This window comes from Callorhinus ursinus, unplaced genomic scaffold (assembly GCF_003265705.2).
Source record: "Callorhinus ursinus isolate GAN/ISIS: 27379988/994484 unplaced genomic scaffold, GSC_fseal_2.0 scaffold44, whole genome shotgun sequence".
Taxonomy (NCBI): Eukaryota; Metazoa; Chordata; class Mammalia; order Carnivora; family Otariidae; genus Callorhinus; species Callorhinus ursinus.
This window is the reverse complement of record NW_027397106.1, coordinates 11,665,368-11,684,548: the sequence shown is the minus strand read 5'-3', so window position 1 is coordinate 11,684,548 and position 19,181 is coordinate 11,665,368. Positions and strand designations below refer to the sequence as shown.

Genomic DNA, 19,181 nt, shown 5'->3' with positions numbered 1-19,181 from the left:
TTCTACTTGATTTTTCCATAGAAGTACCTAGCTTATTACGGCATTTCATATACTCCAGAACTGGCCCATTCCATAAAGACAGGAATATCTACACTGGCTAAATACAAAGGCCACATTAAAAACATTCAAATTATCTAGGAGAGCGGGGATCTGCATTCAGGAAAGTAGTGTTCATATAATTCAAGGTAAAACTTCTCTATGACAGCTTCTTAAAATGAACTGGTTTTGAAGAAAATTGTTCTGAAGTTCTTACACATATTGCTGTCCTAGTAAACACAGCCAAAACTTTATGACTGAGTCATTAGGAGGAGGATGTATCACAGCACGATTTTTAAACCTTCTCAGAGACAGACATACTACATTTTGTTCTCTGCCTTCCTAGTGATTCTTCTCTACAATCATCCAGATTGTGTTCCAATACCCCATTTTCTAATTTCTGCTTTTTTTTCCTACCCCATCCCTCATTTTTTCCCCCATTCCTAGCCTTCCTTGCCTTTGATATTACTGGGGCTTATTTTCTATCACCCTCAATAGCCAGTGAGGGCATTCTTTTCCTTCTGCTTTCACAAAATGATCAGTCAAATCCTGTATTCGGTAACCTTCAGTGTCTCTTGATCCTGATCACTGACTTTTCTGCACTTCAATTTTTCTGTTCATCTTCCACACAACTGAAGGTGCCTGTGGTTGAAGGGCGGGGGTGGGGGGGTGGCAGTGCCAGTAAGTCAAAATATTATTTTATGCTTATCCTTTTCTTTATATACTCCCTTTTCTGTTTTTACTTAATGTTCAAAGTATAGAAATTCCTATCGACGGTCCAGTTCCTGAAGAGGTAATGTGCAGATCAAAAAAATAAGTAAAATAAGGGCCTCAGTGGAAACTAGAACTTCTAGACCATTTAGCATAAACATGCAGAAACTACATTCTTTTTAGGCAATAAGGATTTTGGTCTAAAAGAAAGGTAATATGCTATCAACTTAGAAAAGCTGAGATTCTCTTAATGTTTTCACTTTGTCTACTATCACTATAATTTTAGGAAAGCATGTAACAAAAATAAAACCTTTAAGTCAACTATTTCTACTGTGTAATACAAAAGGTTTTAAGAATATGTATTCTGGTATGCCTCAAATTATATCTTTGCTTTTAATTGTATCAAAATAAGGTAATAAACTCTGAAAAACATTCAAATTCTTTTTGTATGAAATTTGGTTAAAAGAACCCACTGCTAAAACCACTGTGTAAATTGATGAAACAGAACTACAAATGTACCCTAAGCCCAGGCTCTGAATCTTTTTGCATATTTTAACATTAGGTGTATTTATGCAATTTGGGTCTGTTTCCTGGTTTGGAAGTGTATTTGAGGTAGGGGGAAATGAAAGCAAGTGAATTGTGATTAATGACAGGAAAACAAAATTTCAAACCAGCCGACTCAGTTCATATGTCCTGTCTCATAGTGCATACCATTAGGTTCTTTAATTACAGAAAGCTGGCTGGTCTGGGATCAGAGCAAACATCCGATGTAGAAAATTCAGTGTATCCTACAGAACACAATTCCTTTTGGTCATCCGAGAGGGTGTGGAAACAATTTTTGTTACAAAGAATATTTTTGTAATGGGATTTTACCTATAAAGATAGTAGTAAAGGCTCATTTACTGAGCAGCCAGTGTGCGCCATGTAATTGTTAAGAATTTTATGTGGATTGACATTTAATCCTCCCAACAACCCGATCAGTTAGATTTGATTACCATTATCCCTGTTTAACAGATGGGACCGTGACCCTGAGTAATTTACTCAAGTTCACTTAGGTTCTATAACAGGGATTCAAAACACACCAGTCAGCACTCTAAATTTTCACTCTATACTATCTCCCTCCTTTTTAACAAGATGACTGTCCTCCATTCAGGTAAAATCCCATCTCTGTCAGATTTTTCTCTCCCACAGTCCATTTAAAATACATCCTGAAAGAATCTGATCATCATCCGAAGACCTAGTGCCTCCAAAACATAGTTTTGACTTAAAAATTAGATTTTCCCTATTACAATTATTACTTGAATTTTTACAATGTCTAAAATTTAAAACATTTGAAACGTGAAAAACAATAAAATATGGCAAAAATTTTTCATGTTTTAAAAGAACATAACCAGTTAGCTGGGGTTCCACTGAAAGTATCTTATAATAAAAACAAACTTTAATTTTTCATTTAACAACACTAAAGAATGAGGTATATAAATGTTTTAATCACAGACTTTTACTGTATGCAATTAACTGTATTTCACAACTAGCATCTTACAAAAAAGACAGTCCCATTGTGCCTGGAAAAAGTACTGCAATTAAACAGAAAATTACATTACCACGAGAAACCACCAAATATATCACAACTGTCAGGATGTACAGTTTTGTTTTATTTTTGTTTTGTTTTGTTTTGTTTTTCAAATGCTATCATAGTGTTTTTAAGTGATATTCTGCATCCAAGTTATGTTTTTAATTTATATTTCAGAAGTCTCCTAGAGGTGGATATATATTAAGCAAATGACTAAAAGCAGCAGGAGACCCCAGAAAAATTTAAGAAGTACTATATGTGTGGTTTCTAGGTTGGATTTTTAAATACAATATGAAACACATTATTAGTTGTGAACAAAAATGCAAAATCTGTAGTCATAAAAATATTTTATTGGTAATTTTACATAATAAGTAAGTGGGGCTGTAAATACTTTTTTTATTTCAGGATATTGATAAACACATAAACTGGCAGTTGTGTCTGAAAATAGGGCACTATGATTTTCATAAGAATCATTATATTTAATAAGAAGCCAATTAAACTGATTTAAGATTAGTTATTTCCCAGTTCTGTGCAACAGTTCCCATTTCTGTATTAATTGGATTCATACTTCTATGACCCTGCACAAGTTTGGGGCAACACAACAGTGATAAACTATTATTAAGTTAAAGCTTTTCCAAAATTGCAGCCTTTAAAATACGTCAGGTTTCTTTTGTTTTTGCCAAATGCTTATAATTATTTGAACTTCAAAGTTTTATATTATACAGAAAATACCAGTGTTCAATGACAAGAGCACTAAACCTGAATTATAAAGCTAAATAATCAATGTTTTATTGTTTACCACTCTGCTAGTAAACATTACAATAATGTATGTTTTAAAAGATAAACAAAAACAAAAACAAAGATAAAACCAGAAACATAATTCAGGAACAATAATTTAGTAAAATGTGTCAAAAACATTGGCAACGGTTCATACAAATTCTTTATTTAATAACAATTTTTCCTATTTAACCACACCAAGTACCAGCAGGTGTATTTAAGAGGATAACCATTAAGAAAATCCTGTTGCAGCAATAGTTGATTAAGTTGATCTTTGACTTGTATACATATAACTATTTGTTTCACAATTCTCAAATAATACATATTTAGGCAGCTTGCACTATGTTATAAAAATTTAAATTCGTTACATGCCAATAGTAGAGAATTCAAGAATTATGTGTTAGAATTCACTAAACTAAAAGTGAAGATAGACTTACCAATAACACTGCATAATGAATAATTCAACCACATTTTCATGGCACCTTGAACCGCGGAGACCAAAATGTGAAGTCTGAAAATGTTTGGTAGGCATAGATTGCAGTAAAGTCTAACAAATTCTAACAAATTTCTATTTTGTGTAAAATGCAAATTATGGATTGTGCATGAATGTTTGTCATGAAAATGTGGTACTTCTTGGCATAATCTGTGTATTTGCATGTTATGACAGAAGTGACTAAGAAATTGGAGAAAATAAATTTTAATGAGATTCTCCATTCAATGATGAGGCTTCTCCTCTGGGTGAAGATGACCTGGACATTCCCCTCTCTGTGTTATCAGAGCTAGAGCCACTCTGACTGTGTTGATCTGCAGAAGCAGCACTAGATGCAGGCGGTGACTTTGTTTTCTCCTTAAAGTCTGTAATAATGACTGTCAGATCTCCAACGGTAACTTCCAAATGCTGAGCACTACTCCGATCCACATTTTTCAATCTTGGCCTAAATAGAAAAGATGATAAAATTTTAAACTAGCTTTTCTCTCTACCAACTTTCTGAACATATAATGAATAAATTAGGTAGAAATAACAAAATGAATACATCTGTGTTCTAGGTTCATGTATGAACTAGCCACAAAAATATAATTAAATGCTTCAAATCGTTAACATTAATCGAACCAATCATTGATTAATCTTCTTCAACATGACAAACTGATATTCTGGAAGCAATGGTCTCTTAATTGTGCTTTTATAGCTTTATCATAATTTTGCAGATAGCTTATCAATTTTACTAAAATAAATGTTTTAGAAAAGCAATGACATAGTTGGATCAACAGAATAAGTTGATAACCATTAAGGTTGAGTTATATGAAAAGCTGTTACTCCAGAGATGGGCATCATGACTATCTGTTCTGCCTGTACCCATGAAGATTTTAACTGGTTAAAGCCCATGCAAATATCTGTTCAGTATTGTGACTATCACTCCTGGCTTTATGACCGAAAAGAATCAGCTCAAACACAAATGTCTTTGAATCTAGTAGGGAAGGAAGGGAAGGGAGAAAGGAAAGAAGGGAAGGGAAGAAAGGAAAGGAGGAAGGAAGGAAGAAAAAGAAAAGAAAGCATCCTTACATTTAAGCTTATATTGGTGGCCTCTGTATTTAATTTCTAATATACCTCTCAAACTCATAAAAACACTTTCATGATATTTTATAATAAAGGAGATGAAATCTTTTATTTCTACTTTGTATATGAATATATCAATGTTAAAAGAGAATATTAAATGGTTCATTTTATTATTAATAAGTGCCATAAAATACTCTTCAAATTTACCTGGTTTTCTTATGACTGTTCTTTTTGCTAGTTGTTTCCTTTTCACTTTTTTCTTTTTCTACTTTATCTTTTTTCTCTTTCTTTGACTGTGTAGGGGGCACAAACTGCTGAGTAACCTGCTGGGCAACCAACTGGGAGACAGGTCGAGGTTTCCTGTATGTATGTTAAAAAGAAAGGGTTTTTTTTTATTATAACTTAAGAATATATATTCCTTATGAGAACAGCTCAAATTTAAGAATAGGTATACGACATGATTTTCAAGTATAAAAATTCCTCATGTGAGATAATTTAATGTGCAATTTAACAGATTTTACACACATGCACACACACACACACACAAATTGTTGTCCTTCCTATCCAACAAAAACAGAACTATAATAACAGTAGAAGTTATAGCCCAAAATATATGGTCAACCATTAGAATATAACCATTACATCAATCAACGTGAAAATTACTTAAAAAGTATATCAAACTGAATGCTCACAGGGAAGCACACATATAAACATGAGACCTAAGAATTAAACTTGAAAATTTATACTGAAATAATGTTTAAATTTACCCTTCTCCCTCATAGAAGGAAATATGTAACCATCTGTGACAATGGCTATGTGTTCCTTCCTCTAAAATCTTTCATTTATTCGTTTAATAAATATTTGAGTGTCAAAATTTCTCACTCTTTATTGCTAAAATCCTTAAGGTTCCTTATATTGCTAGTCACAATCTCACCATGCTTTTTTGACCTTGACAATCTGCCTAGTCCTTTGAGAGTTTCCTACTTACTCACTTACTCATTTAAAAAATATTGAGAACCTACTGCAGAAATCGCACCAAGATATCTGAAATGTTGCTTGGCTTCACCCTTTGGTGCCAGTACAAGTTGTGACTCTATTGAGCCAGCGTCAAGGATCCCTCCGGCTTTATGGTAGAATTTGGGCAACTGAGGTCAAGATTCAGAGAAGACAATCTCTAAGTTCTTAAACTGAGAGAAAGAAGACTGAGGAGAAGGGGGAGAAGTGAAAAATTAAGGGAGAGTAAGATAAACATATATTTTGACAGAGGGTCTACAAAACATAGTAATTCTATTGCTTGGAAAATCCTGACCCTATTCTGGTCAGTAGAATTATTAAAGAATCTTTTTGTTGTTGTTCCACCAGAACAAGACAAAAAAATAGAAACCAATGAGAAAATACTGCACTATCTACCATTCAAAGCTATAAGGAGGAATCTTTTGAAGGAGTAAATAGGAAACACGGTATGTAAAACAGGTTTTAGTAGATGCATAATGCATTTTGTTTAGAGCCTACAGAGTCTGAAGTACAGAACAGATATCCAAGAAATATGTTTAACACAATTTAAGAAGCAGGGTTGACACAGATACCGGGTTAATGATGTAGATTAAGAGTTACACAAATGAAAGTGATATTGAAAACACAGTCATTAATGGCTGAGCTTGGTAAGGAAATAATTTTTTTTAAAGGATTAAAGCAATGGTTCCTGAACTTAAGGTACATCAGGATCACCTGGAAGACCTGTTTATAGCTTAATTAGTGATACTCCCAGGGTCTCCAATTCAGTAGGCCCTGAGGTGGGGCCTAAAAATTTGCATTTCTAACTCATTTCTGAGTTAGCTGATGCCTCTGATCTAGCCCGAACTTCACAAAGAAGCTTGCAGTGCAAATATTGGTACTACTGCCATATAAAGTTTGAGATGGAGAGTGGGGAGTGGCAAGGAAATAAAAAGCAAGGCTAAACGGATGGGAAGGAATCCAATAATGAAAAGCCAGCGAATCTGACTTACACTTAAAAGATGGGAGATCACAGAAGAAATTCAGAATTGAATTTTACAAAGATTACTGGCAGCAGTCTGAAGGGGAAAGGTACTACAGTGGCAGAGAAACTGTTAGGAAAGCTACTTTAATAGATTAGGCAGAAATAAAAAGGGCTTGAACTAAGGAAGCAGCAAGGGGGTTATTTAGGACAGGCTGAAGAAGGAGAATCAAAGGGACAAGGTAACTAATTATATACACCTTTCTCACTTCTTAACCAACAAATATTCCTCTAGAAAAACAGAAATCCTTGCCCCCATGGAGCGAACATTATGTGGGTGGAATCAAATAAAAAATGAATACAGGCTCTTAAATGTTGGTAAGTGCTATGGAAAAAAAAAAAAAAAGGAACATAGGGAGTAATGGAGAAGTTGCAATTTTATTTTTTTTGTCTGTCTCCTTTTCTACGATATAAAACTCCACAAGGAAAGGGATGGTATCAGGTTTATGCACCACTGTATAACTAGCACTTAGCATAGTACTGAAAAAATCCTAGCTACTTAGTATTTGTTGCTGCATAATAAAATCAGGTTTAACAAGGAAGAAAGATGTTTTTTAAGAGCAATGTCTCTAAGGTTACTCATTGGCCAGGATCAACCACTCACTGCACAGAAGAACACAAGTAGTAAAAAAGAGCAACAAGAATTTATCTTTCAATTATGTTGGAAAATGGAAAGAGAAAAGAAAGTTCAAAGGTGTGGCAGGATTGAGAAGAGTTGTTTAAACTAGTGCCTAGTGAACAGTGAGTCACCTAAAATTGAGAGTCACTCCAAGATATAAAATGCAATTGAGGTGTAGTCATCATTTGGTCTCCCAAGGTAATATGGATCTCTGAATGTCTTCCTTCCATAACAAATGAAGGTTTGACAACTTCCTTTATTACATTTTGTACTGTGTCACTCCCTCCATCCTAAAATTTAATGCAAATTAACAAAAATGTTAATGATTAAATTGAATTAAAATAAAATTACAAACATTAAAATAAATTTACATGCCTTTGAACCTAGAGTAGAAATCCTGATGTTTCTAGCAATCAAATTGACATAAGTTATTGAGTAGCCATTACTATCTTAAGATATGTAATTGATTTATATTATCTTTATTAGTGCTGCCTTCAAGTAAAACTGCATATTTTTCAAGGTTTTTCTGTATTATTAATGACCTCCACTTCTGTATCCATTAATGACCTGTATTCATTAATGACCTAATGCTGTTTTTCCTTTAAGATCTAACTATATCTCAATCATGGGTTCTCTGATCAAGATTTTCAGGAATATAACCCTTTGTGCTGTGGTTAGGTACAGAATATTTTCATAACATGATCAATCACTCCTTCACCCCTTCAGCACTTGTCTCCAAGTGGGTACCCATCTACTATGTGACACTGTTCCTCAACATCCCACTCCTGCTTTTATGTGAGAAAGGGATAATCCTAATTCCCCAACTTCAGGTCTCTTACAACTGTTACCAAGTCTTTTTCATATTTAACAAACATTATCTCTCCAGAATCTTCCTAGAATCATTTTCCCTTTTTATATGGCCTATCAATCTGAAAATATTAGTAGAGGACGCCTGGGTGGCTCAGTTGGTTAAGCGACTGCCTTTGGCTCAGGTCATGATCCTGGAGTCCCAGGATGGAGTCCAGCATCGGGCTCCCTGCTCAGCAGGGAGTCTGCTTCTCCCTCTGACCTTCTTCCCTCTCATGCTCTCTCTCTACCATTCTCTCTCTCTCTCAATAAATAAATAAAAATCTTTAAAAAAAAGAAAATATTAGTAGAGTGTGATTTGCTTCATAAAACCATGAGGTTGAGTAAAATATATAATTTATTTTTAAATGAGTTATGAATCTAAAATTCTTCTAAGTGTTACTCTCAGTGGTAAGAACAAACTATTCAATAAACACATACCATCCAAGTCAAAACAAACACAGAAAGAACAATTAAACTGGTCAGGTGAGAGGCTGGACTCTGAAGACAAGCTAGAAGACAAGCTAGAAGACTACCACATCAAACTGGAAATGAAGTAATAGTAGTAAAGGTCTATTCTAGTCAGGAGAATGGCATTGAAGCACTGAATGTGAGGACATTTCAGAAGGATAATATAATGAGATGTGTTCCTAAATAAGAGGGATAAAGAACTCTCCCCCAAATGGGAATAAAACTGAAAGAAATGGGAGAATTTAGAAGGACAGTGCTGTGAACTGGATGTTTGTGTTCCCTGCAAAATTCATTTGTTGAAATCCTACCCCTCCAAGGATAGTATTAGGAGGTGGGGCCTTTGAGAGGTGATTAGGTCATGTGGGTATGGCCCTCAGGAGTACTGCTCCAGAGATCCCTTAACCCTTTGCTATGTGAGAAAATATCTGTCAGTGTGGAAATGGGTCCTTAACAGACAGCTAATCTGCTGGTGCCATGATCCAGACTTGCAGCCTCCAGAACTGTGAGAAATATATGTCTGTTGTTCATAAGCCACCCCATTTATGGTATTTTTGTTATAGCAGCTCAAATGGACTAAGGCAGTTACAGGAAAGCCAAGAACAGGTCTACTCTAAATAAAAGCAACTGATAAACTTGGTGTTAATTATGTTGGATTTATATTTTTATAAAATATAAGCAACGCTGTCCTTTGAGCAAGAGTAAATATAACACAAGTAATCTAATAAGCAACCAAGTATTATTAGTGTACCTACTGTAGTTATTGATTTTGTTATTTTTCAGTCACCAACAAATCTGTAGTGGTTCTCTTTTACCTTAAGAAAAATATTATTTATTTCTGTTCTTGAGTAGTGGTATGTTGAGTAAGTGATATCTTTTTATCCTAGACTTTCCTAAATGTATAATGTTCCATTCCTTTATTCTCATTTTAATGATGGTTGATTTTCACTTAAAAGATTATGATTGTGCTCCACTGCTCTATGATTATTTGATCCGATACAACTTTGGGGAAAAAGGCACAAAATATAAATACACAAGTGTGTGTATATGTGTGTATGTATGTATGAGAGAGCGAGAAAGACTAGTTACTTTAGTAGTAAGTTCTCTGATGCTCTCTAGAGGATGAATGCACTTTAAAGATGCTTCACTGAAGGTAGGGGAAACACAGCTTACCTTTTTAACATATCATAAAGTGACTCAGTACCAGGCCCCACTGAAAAGAAAGCCCTCATATCTCTAGGGATCTTAAGATTTAAACTATGATCCCTCTTCTCCTTAATGAGAAAAATCTGGATAGTAGGAAATTTTGGAGGTGGGAGATTATTAACTCAATAAGGGGCAGGGTGTCATTTTTAAGATATGCCTTTTATGTTCAGTGATTTCTCATTCGTGGTTTTGACAATGCAACTGTAATGCCAAAGGTTCTGTAATATGGAGGACAAAAGGTCATCTAGTTAGTAAATGACCATATCCCAAATGCATTCTATTGTCCCCTTCCTATTTACATATGTCATGACTAAGCTGTTACGTGTGAAATATTGTATTCAAAAATTGGGGGATCTTCATATGTCGGTATGTATCCTTCATAAACAGCCCAAATAGACTGTGTAAAATTTTGCAGGTCTGTTGAATAAGAACAAAGTGAAATTTCAACAATAACGTAATGGTTATCACACTATTCATCAGAACAAAGTATTTTTAGGAGCTGCTTAACTTCCCATGTGGGTAGAAAACTGTTGGTACATGTTGACTTTTGGTATATGCCATTTCTAACTACATGTCTGCCTTCTATCCCCACCACCCCACAACAAAAATTCTATATCCTAAATATTTTAAGAAAAATGTCTCAAGCTTGGTCAGCCTGATCACAATTTAGCTTTGTCGAGTTGGACAAGCAAAACAAACCAGATATAAAATATTTACTAGTTCTTTTCTAAAAAAGGCAGCATTACTCACAGTTCAGAAAGAAATACTCATCTTCACATAACACTAAAATATATGGTAAAGTGAAGCAATACAATAAATCTCAATGAGTAAAAATAACTGAACTACACCTAAACTTATAACAAGTTTTTAATACACTGCTAACAAAAACCCAAAAATCTAATAACCAAGGTAGATTTTATAAGCAGTGACCTTGTTTAACAAATTTACTGCACACTTACATGAGTCAGGTATATGTAAGATGCTGGACATTCGCCGTGGTAAGACACACACAGCCCGTGCCCTCACAGAATTTACTTAGCAAAGGAGATTAAAAAAAAAAAAAAAGCAAAAGTGAACTAAAAAAGTAAGTTTTGTCAAAAGCACTAAGAAGAAAAAGAAAACAGTGTACTGTAATACAGAATGAGAACTTATTATAGATAAGGTGGAAAGAACATTTAGTTCATGTTTAAACTGTCAGTACACCAAGAAAAAGAACCATCACCATGGGGCCTTTTAAAAAATACTTTGTCATTTTATGAATAATTTACAGAAGAAATAAAGTAATAAAATTCAACCAACATTAAAATTTTTACCAAGCATTTAAAACATACTTAACCCAAACTTTTATTCTGTAATAATTTGGTTTTGAAAGTATATAGACCTGGAATAGACAAAGTTTTTTTGACCAACTCCTCAGCAGCTATTAGGCCTAATCTTAGGAACATAACTACCTTGAAATACTGATTTCATGATTTCAAACACACCTCTAATAGATTTTGGCTTATCTTCATTTCCACTTCTTCTTGCACTGGCATTACCAAAACATTTTACTTCAAAAACCTTGATGGCTCATAGTTTTTTGAAGAGAGGACCACCGTTTTCTTTCCTCCAAAATTACCAAACATTTTCATTTTTAGACTAGGTATACATACCTATCCTTCTGCATCTGCCCACTTATGAATCATAGCACATAAATTTTGATGCCAAATGTCATAAAAGATGAAAGACTACCATCACATGTTTTTATGGCAAAACACGATGGTTCAGGTTTATTGTTGTAAAATATTGCATAATAAAATCCTTTCTGTTGAATGATTACTCATGTGAGAAACCACATTTCCTTTCTGTCCTTAAAAATATAATGTTCATGTAATGTTTCTTGAATTTGGGGAAAAACTCATCTAGGAAATTATCATTTGAAGACACATCAGACAGCTCTAGCACCATGCCACCTACAGAGGGTTAACAAGCAAGAAGGGATGTAAACTACTCAGTGTGAATTTCCCGGATTTCTCCTCCAGCCCCATAGCCTGGGGAGCATTCTGCAGCCTGTTCAATGACTCTTCCCCTCCCAGGCTTTCTGAGGTAGATTTTTTTTTTAAAACAAATCAGTTTTTGAGATTATGTGATAAGGAAATAAGACACTGATGAGAGAGGTTTTGAGAACTGCAGCTTGGGAGCAAAACTATTATGTGAGGACAGAGATAAAAGAGGGAAAATGATGACTAAAAAATGTTGCTAGGGCTCTCTTTTTTCACAATGTTCAAGAAATATAAAGGATTTGCTACTTTATTTTGAAACTTAGAGAAAAAGAAATGAGCTAATCCGCAAAATAAATTAATTAGCTTTAGTGGTCTTCCTTCTGTGCATGTTCTATTTGGTGCATAGAACATATTTATATAATGTGTTATTTCGGATTTTAAATATAACGTGTTATTTCGGATTTTAATGATTAAAATATGTTTAGAGAAATATGCATCAAATATTTGTGGAGCCCCTGCAGCACCTCATGGAGAAACATGTTTCCACATTCTTCTGTAATGCTGTTGATCCTTACATGGCTGTGTTCTATCTCCCCACCAACTGTACTCTAATCCATACATGAGAAGAGATCCATATCTCACTTATTTTTGTATCCCCAACACCTAGTATAGATCTTACATGTATAGATGCTCAATGAACATCTCTTGACATTAATGATCATTAAAAATACCAGTTAGATATGATGCATAAATACAACTATTAAACAACTGTGTGACCGATTTGACTAGGTACCAACTTTCAAGAATTCATTTTCTTGAAAAAATTGCTGATGTCATCTTCTTTTGAGCCATTTACTTCTTTTTCATGAAAATGTAATGAAAGGTTTAATGTACAGGTCTGCTTTCTATAAAAATTTATTACTAAATAGAAAGATAAAAGAGTTCTTACAAAATGGTTTTCTCTACCTCCAACTACTCTGCTAATACTGGCACTATTTGACTTATCAGCAAAATTCAAATATTACTTATAGTAATGATATTCAAATTTTTTGTTATTGTTTTTGCAGCAGAATCATCTTGCTAACAAAATTTTACAAGGAATCTCAATATATTAAACAAAACCTAACTTCTGTATGAAGTTGATGTGGAGACTCTTGAACCCCCATCTGCTCAGTGCTCATCCTTGAACCTCCCAGTTATCCCTGAGGTGTGGCTGTGAGAAATACAATGCAAAACCACTGGTCCAAGTAGTCACACTATACTAATTAAATTTACACTTCAGCTTCAATGTACTCTTTCTTCTTGTCACTTGCCTAAGTGTGCTTATAGAATGCAAGGAACAATACCCTTCATCATTTCAAGAATCTGAGTATTTTGAAGACTTTTTACCCTGAGGTCTAATTTTTGGCATCAAACACTTCTGCAAAAGCCTAGAGCACATTTTTCCCTAAACTCCTGGGAAGTGGCAGCAGGAGACTTGATTCTTTGGCAGCTACTAAGAAAGTCCTTGGTAAGCACAGACAAAATAAATGACTACACAACAGCTCTAGAAAAACTAGGCTAGAGTGTTCAGCAATTAAATCTCTGACAAACCCCTCAAATCATTAAACAACATCACAGCTCCCTTAATTTGAAAGACTAAGGACACTCTCCAGAGCTACAAACAGGTCCTCCTCAACTTTTCCTTCCCCTTAGCCAAACAAATATCAAGTCCTTTCAATTTTTCTTTCACATTATTGGAACGATTCCCCCTTATCATTCCCACAACTACCACTCTCACCTGAACCAGCAGCAGCCTTCTACATTATCTACTTGATTGACTTCTTGTCTTCCCCCTCCAATCCAAGATTACTCTCCCTTACATTCATTTGTTTAACAAATATTTATTAAACAGTGTTCAAATCACTGTTCCAAGCACTGGGGATAGAACACTAACTTACTTTTACTGTGTGCTGTTTTATCATGGAGTGACCCTGATTCTTATTTCACAGAGAAAATAGAAGCTATTTCATGAAAATTTCCACAAGCTTCCATCTATGCCCATATCCTCTAACTTCCCTATCCATATTTCCAATTATGGCGATGTCTCTATTTGCCCTTCTCCAGGACACTACTCCTGCTACTGACCTACTTTATCTCCTGCTTCAGAGATACTTCCTTCTGCAAATAAGTAATTCCTGTCAACATAAAAACACCCAACAATAGCTCTTACCTTAAAAAAGGAAAAGAAGAAACTCTTCCCTAAGTCCACATCCCTTTCTAGCCACTGCCCCATTTCTCTGTTCTCTTTTCTACTATAAGCATCAAATGATTTGTCTGTACTTACTTTCCACACCTCTTTCCTCCATTCTTTCACAGGCTCATCTCTATCAGGCTCTTGTCCCTACCATTCTAACACTGTCACTTTCAAGGTCACCAACAATCACTTTACCATACACACTGCTCAACTATAGCTCTCATCTTACGCAGTCTTTTCAAGCTGCATTTTACTGAGTTTACCACTCCTTCACTTTGGGCAAAACCACTTCACAAGCCTCTAGAACACTACATAATTTTTCTCCTGCCTCACCAGCTACTCCTCCCCAGTCTCAATTATTGGTTCTTTTCCTTCTTTCACAATTTCTAAACTTCAGAGTGCATTAGGCCTCAGTCTTCACATATCCCTTCTATCTACACTAACCCTCTAGGACAGTGCTAGACAAAGGGTGGTACACTAACCAAACTGAGGTATCAGCACCAGGGAGGCTAGTACAAATGCAGATTCTCAGACCTAGCCTAGGAACCACGGGTATTTTTTATGCACACAAAATGTGAGAAATGCTATTCAAGATGACCTCATTTAGTCCCTGCTTTAAATACCAAATTAGAATTAACCAGCAATACTTTTTATAAAATAACTGCCTATCCTTTTGCTTCTAAGAACCTAAGGTAACACATAAAATACATGTTCAGATGAACCAAGTCTGTTCATCCTCATGGAACAAATAAATATAGTCTCTGAATCTGGGGGAAAAAAAAAAATAACTGCCTATAGGGGCTCCTGGGTGGCTCAGTCAGTTAAGTGTCCGTCTCTTGATTTCAGCTCAGGTCATGATCTCAGGGTCTAAGACCAAGCCATGCTCAGCAAGGAGTCCACTTGAGATTCTCTCTCTCCCTCTGCCCCTCCCTGCCTTTGCATACAAGCACTCTCTCTCTAAAGTAAATAAATAAATCTTCAAAAAAAAAAATAAAACTGCCTAGGGGAAAAAAGTTAAATTTTGTTAAATTTTATAAATAGAATAAGATTTGTAAAAGTGAACAGACACATAAGAAAAAACTAGATTTTTTAAATGAAATACTAAATTGAACATTAATCTTAATAATGAAAATAGTCCCAGAATAATCTTTTCTATGCATAAGAGTTTTTCTCAAGGACACACATACACACATACACGTGCACAGACAAAACCCCTCATGCTGAAACATGAAAAAAAATGTGATCCATTCCACTCCAAGATATTTACCCAGAGAAGGAAACACACATCCATAAAAAGACTTCTACATGGATGTTCACAGTAGCTTTATCTGTAATGGCCAAAAACTAAAAACAAACCAAATGTCCACCAGCAGATGAATAAAGAAATCATGCTATGCTCATATAATGAAATACTGCTCAGCAACAGAAAGGAATGAATTACTGATACATGCAACACAGATGAATATTAAAATAACTATGCTTAAAGAAGCCACAGAAGACTATACACTGTATGATTCCATTTATAAAATTCTAGAAAATGCAAACTAATCTATACAGAAAGCAGATAGTAGTTGCCTAGCAACTAAGGATGAGAGAGAGGTAGGCATGGGAGGGAAGAATTGAAAAGGGGTACAAAGAAATTTCTGGCGATGATGGATATGATATGTTCACTACCTTAACTGTGGTGATGGTTTCACAGGTGTATTCACATGTCAAAACTTATACTGCACACTTTAATTGTGTGCAGTATACTGTATGTCAGTGATCCCTCAATAGAAGCTGTTCTAAAAAATGTTTAACCTAACCACTTATCAAATTAAAAAATGCCTGAGTCCTACTCCCAAAATAAATCGATGCATTCAAGGTTGAAAATAAGTATCTATACAATAATACTCCAAAATTTCTCTCACCTACCCCAATATCTCCCCTACACTCTAGATTTATATAACCAACTGCCTATTTACATCTTCATTTCAAGGTCTAGTAGCAACTGAAAATAACTTAGCTTATTCAACAATACTTCTGATTCCTCCCTTTTCCTGCTCTTCCAGTCTGACAGTCTCCTGAGTAAATACACTCCATTTTTCCAGTGGCTCGGACCAAACACATAGAAGCAGTATTCATTCTCCATTTTCTCTCTCACACACATCTAATTTACCAGCAAATCCTTTCCACTCTACCTTCAAAATATATTGAGAATTGGATTTCTCACCAACCCCACTGAGGCCTCCCTTGTAACATCCTGCCTGATTCCTCAACTGCTTTGCTAAAGACTATTCTCCCACAAAGCAGCCAGGTGATCTTTCCAGATGTAAATCAAATTTTATCACTCTTCTGCTTAAAACCATTCATTGGGTTCCTCCTCCCCACCCAAAACCCAACATCTGTTACACTCTGGCAACCAGAGTATATGGCAATTGAGAATAAAATTCAGAATTCTTGCTCTAGTCTGCAACCCTACATGATTTAGTCTCTCTTTCCACCTCATCTTCCATACTCTACCCTCTGGAATCCTGTTCCTGTGTCTTAGCTTGAGCTGCCACAACAAACGCTGTAGTCTGGGTGGCTTAAACAACAGAAATTTATTTTCTCACAGTTCTGGAGGCTATCAAGTCCAAGATCAAGGTCCAGCAGGGTATGGCTTCTGGACAGTGCTCTCCTCCTGGCTTGCAGAGAGCCTCTTTCTCATTGTCCTCACATGGTAGAGAAAGAGAAAAAGAGAGAGAGAGATCGCTCTTTTCCTCTTCTTATAAGGCCACCAATGTATCATACCTTTCACCAATCCTTATGACCTCCTTTACCCTGAATTACTTCCTCAAAGCCCTATCTCCAAGCACAGTCACACTGGGGATTAGGGCTTCGATGTAATTCAACAGATTTAGGGGGATGGGGCACAATTAGTCTGTAATATCCAACCTCACTGGCCGCCCACGCTTGCGGGATTTCCCTGCTGCTACCCCCTCTATCTACTCACTCCCTCACTTCTTCCAGGTATCTGCTCAAATGCCAGTTAAGTCTTTCCTAACCTGACATAAAATGGCACTCTCCTCTCCAACTCCACTGCCCACTCTGTCCATTACTCTGTCCCTCTCACTCTGCTTTTCTTCAAAGCACTTGTTTCTACTTACATTATGTATTATTAGCTTATTGCCTGTCTTACCCTATCAAAAAAGAATATAAGCTCACTACCACCCCCATAATTGTAAACAGGGACATTTTCTTGTTGCATCTGGTTTACTGCCGTTTGCCCTGCGCCTGCAGAATAAAAAAATACCTAATGTGTTTTTAATGGATAGGTAAATGTTAAGCCCTCCCACTCAAAAATTTCCAGGGACCGGGACACCTGAGTGGCTCAGTCAGTTAAGTGTCTGCCTTCGGCTCAGGTCATGATCCCAGGGTCCTGGGATCGAGCCCCGCATCGGGCTCTCTGCTCCACGCGGAGCCTACTTCTCCCTCTGCCTCTGTCTCTCATGAATAAATAAATAAAATCTTAAAAAAAAAAATTTCCAGAGACCTTAAGTGATCCCATAGCAGTTTTTCCAACCCCACAGCAACACACAGAGTCTTATAAAAATTACAATACTCGGGACCCACTCAGACCAACCGAATAAACATCTTCAGGAGTGAAAACTGGTAATTTTCAAAGCTTCTCCGTTGTTCCTTTTGTACAGTCACTGGCCTACAGAATAAGAGCAAAGTGCTGGCTAAATGGTCAGATCTCTCCAAATCGGACTCCAGAATCTAGATCTGTCAAGTGAAGCAAGTTACTGCATTTCGCTTTATACTTTCCTAATGCACCCTGGATCCCATCTTTTCCAAATAGCATTCTTTATCTACTCTAGTCTACATTCATCTCTCCCCTCCCCGAAACCCTATAGCCCATGTAGACTGTGTCAGATAATAAGAAATATATATATAACAATATAATAAAGTATAGCTTACTTCCATTTTTAAACTACTCACTTTTTCACCCCTCCCCAAGCGCTATGCATATACTGGACACTGAATAAATACATGCTGAATGAAGAAAACTTCTTCATAAAATTATCTCCTTTTCAATTTGCACAAAACCAGAGAAAGGGTACATACTCAACTCCTTCCACTAAGAACCACTTATCAGTTATAAAATAAATAAGTCACAGGGATGAAAAGTACAGCATTGACAATAGTGTCAATAATATTGTAATAACTTTGTGTGGTGACAGGTGGTGACTACACTTATGGTAGCAAGCCTTTCCTAATGTATATAACTGCTGAATCATTATGTTATACACCTGAAACTAATGTCAATTATATTTCAATTAAATTAAAAAAAAATCAGCAGGGTTCCTAACCCTGACCACACATTGCAATCTCCTCACAAGCTTTTAAAGCAATATTCCTTGTCCTGGCCCCACCGTTAGGGGCTCTGATTTATTTAGCCTGGGTTAGAGCCCAGGTATCCCTTTTTGGCTTGGTATCCCCCCGTTTATTCTTTTTCAGTTTCCAAGGTGATTCCAATGTGCAGGGAAAGCTGAGAACCAATGACTGAAAAACACTGAATTCGGAGATTCTACTTTTTCTAAATATAGAGACTGGCAGTATTAAAAGATGTTACTTGATTTAGACTCTGCAGAAAACAGCACTCGTCTCTCTCAAGCCTTTCTTTTATGATATGGATGAACTTACATGTCTATATGTTATGATATGGTGTACCAACTGACCAAAATATGTCTATTTTTAGCTAAAACAAGTCTTATCTGGAGACTAATTTTCTCTTCTATGGTTTACTTTCCATTCTTGCAACCTTTATTTATGGAGGACTTATCAGTACAAGATATTTTTCCTAAGTTTCTCTCCATTCCTTCATTCATTTACTCATTCATAAAAATGGCAGGCAATTATTGTGTCAGGTAGACTTCTGAGTTGGTCCCCAATAATCCCTGCCTCCTGGCATTCATGCTCTTGTCTAATCCCCTCCCTGTGAGCAGGCTGGACCTAGTAAAATACTTCTAACAAACAGAATATAGCAAAATTAACTGATGCTACTTCTACTAAAAGACTCTAGCTTCCATCCTGCCCATACTCTCTTGCCTTCTTGTGAACTCCCTACAGAGGAGCTCACATGACAAAGAATAGGGGGAAGGCTCTGGTCAACAGA

General features: G+C 35.9%; 1 protein-coding gene across 9 annotated transcripts in view; it reads right to left on the bottom strand.

Annotated features, from left to right (window-relative positions):
- Positions 1 to 2,243: 2,243 nt before the first annotated feature.
- Positions 2,244 to 19,181, bottom strand: part of YAF2 (YY1 associated factor 2) — a 70,327-nt gene continuing 53,389 nt past the window's right edge. For 4 of the 9 annotated variants that reach the window (XR_012375111.1, XR_012375110.1, XR_003210399.2 and 1 more), the window contains one exon: positions 4,872 to 5,009. Coding sequence is in view for 3 of the 9 variants with exons in the window: in XM_025883231.2 (XP_025739016.1) it covers positions 3,792 to 4,029; positions 4,857 to 5,009 (391 nt within the window). In the remaining 6 variants the exon portion in view is untranslated. Of the gene's footprint in view, positions 4,030 to 4,856; positions 5,010 to 19,181 lie in introns of those variants that run through there. The other 5 variants (XM_025883231.2, XM_025883233.2, XM_025883232.2 and 2 more) reach the window with 3 other exon arrangements.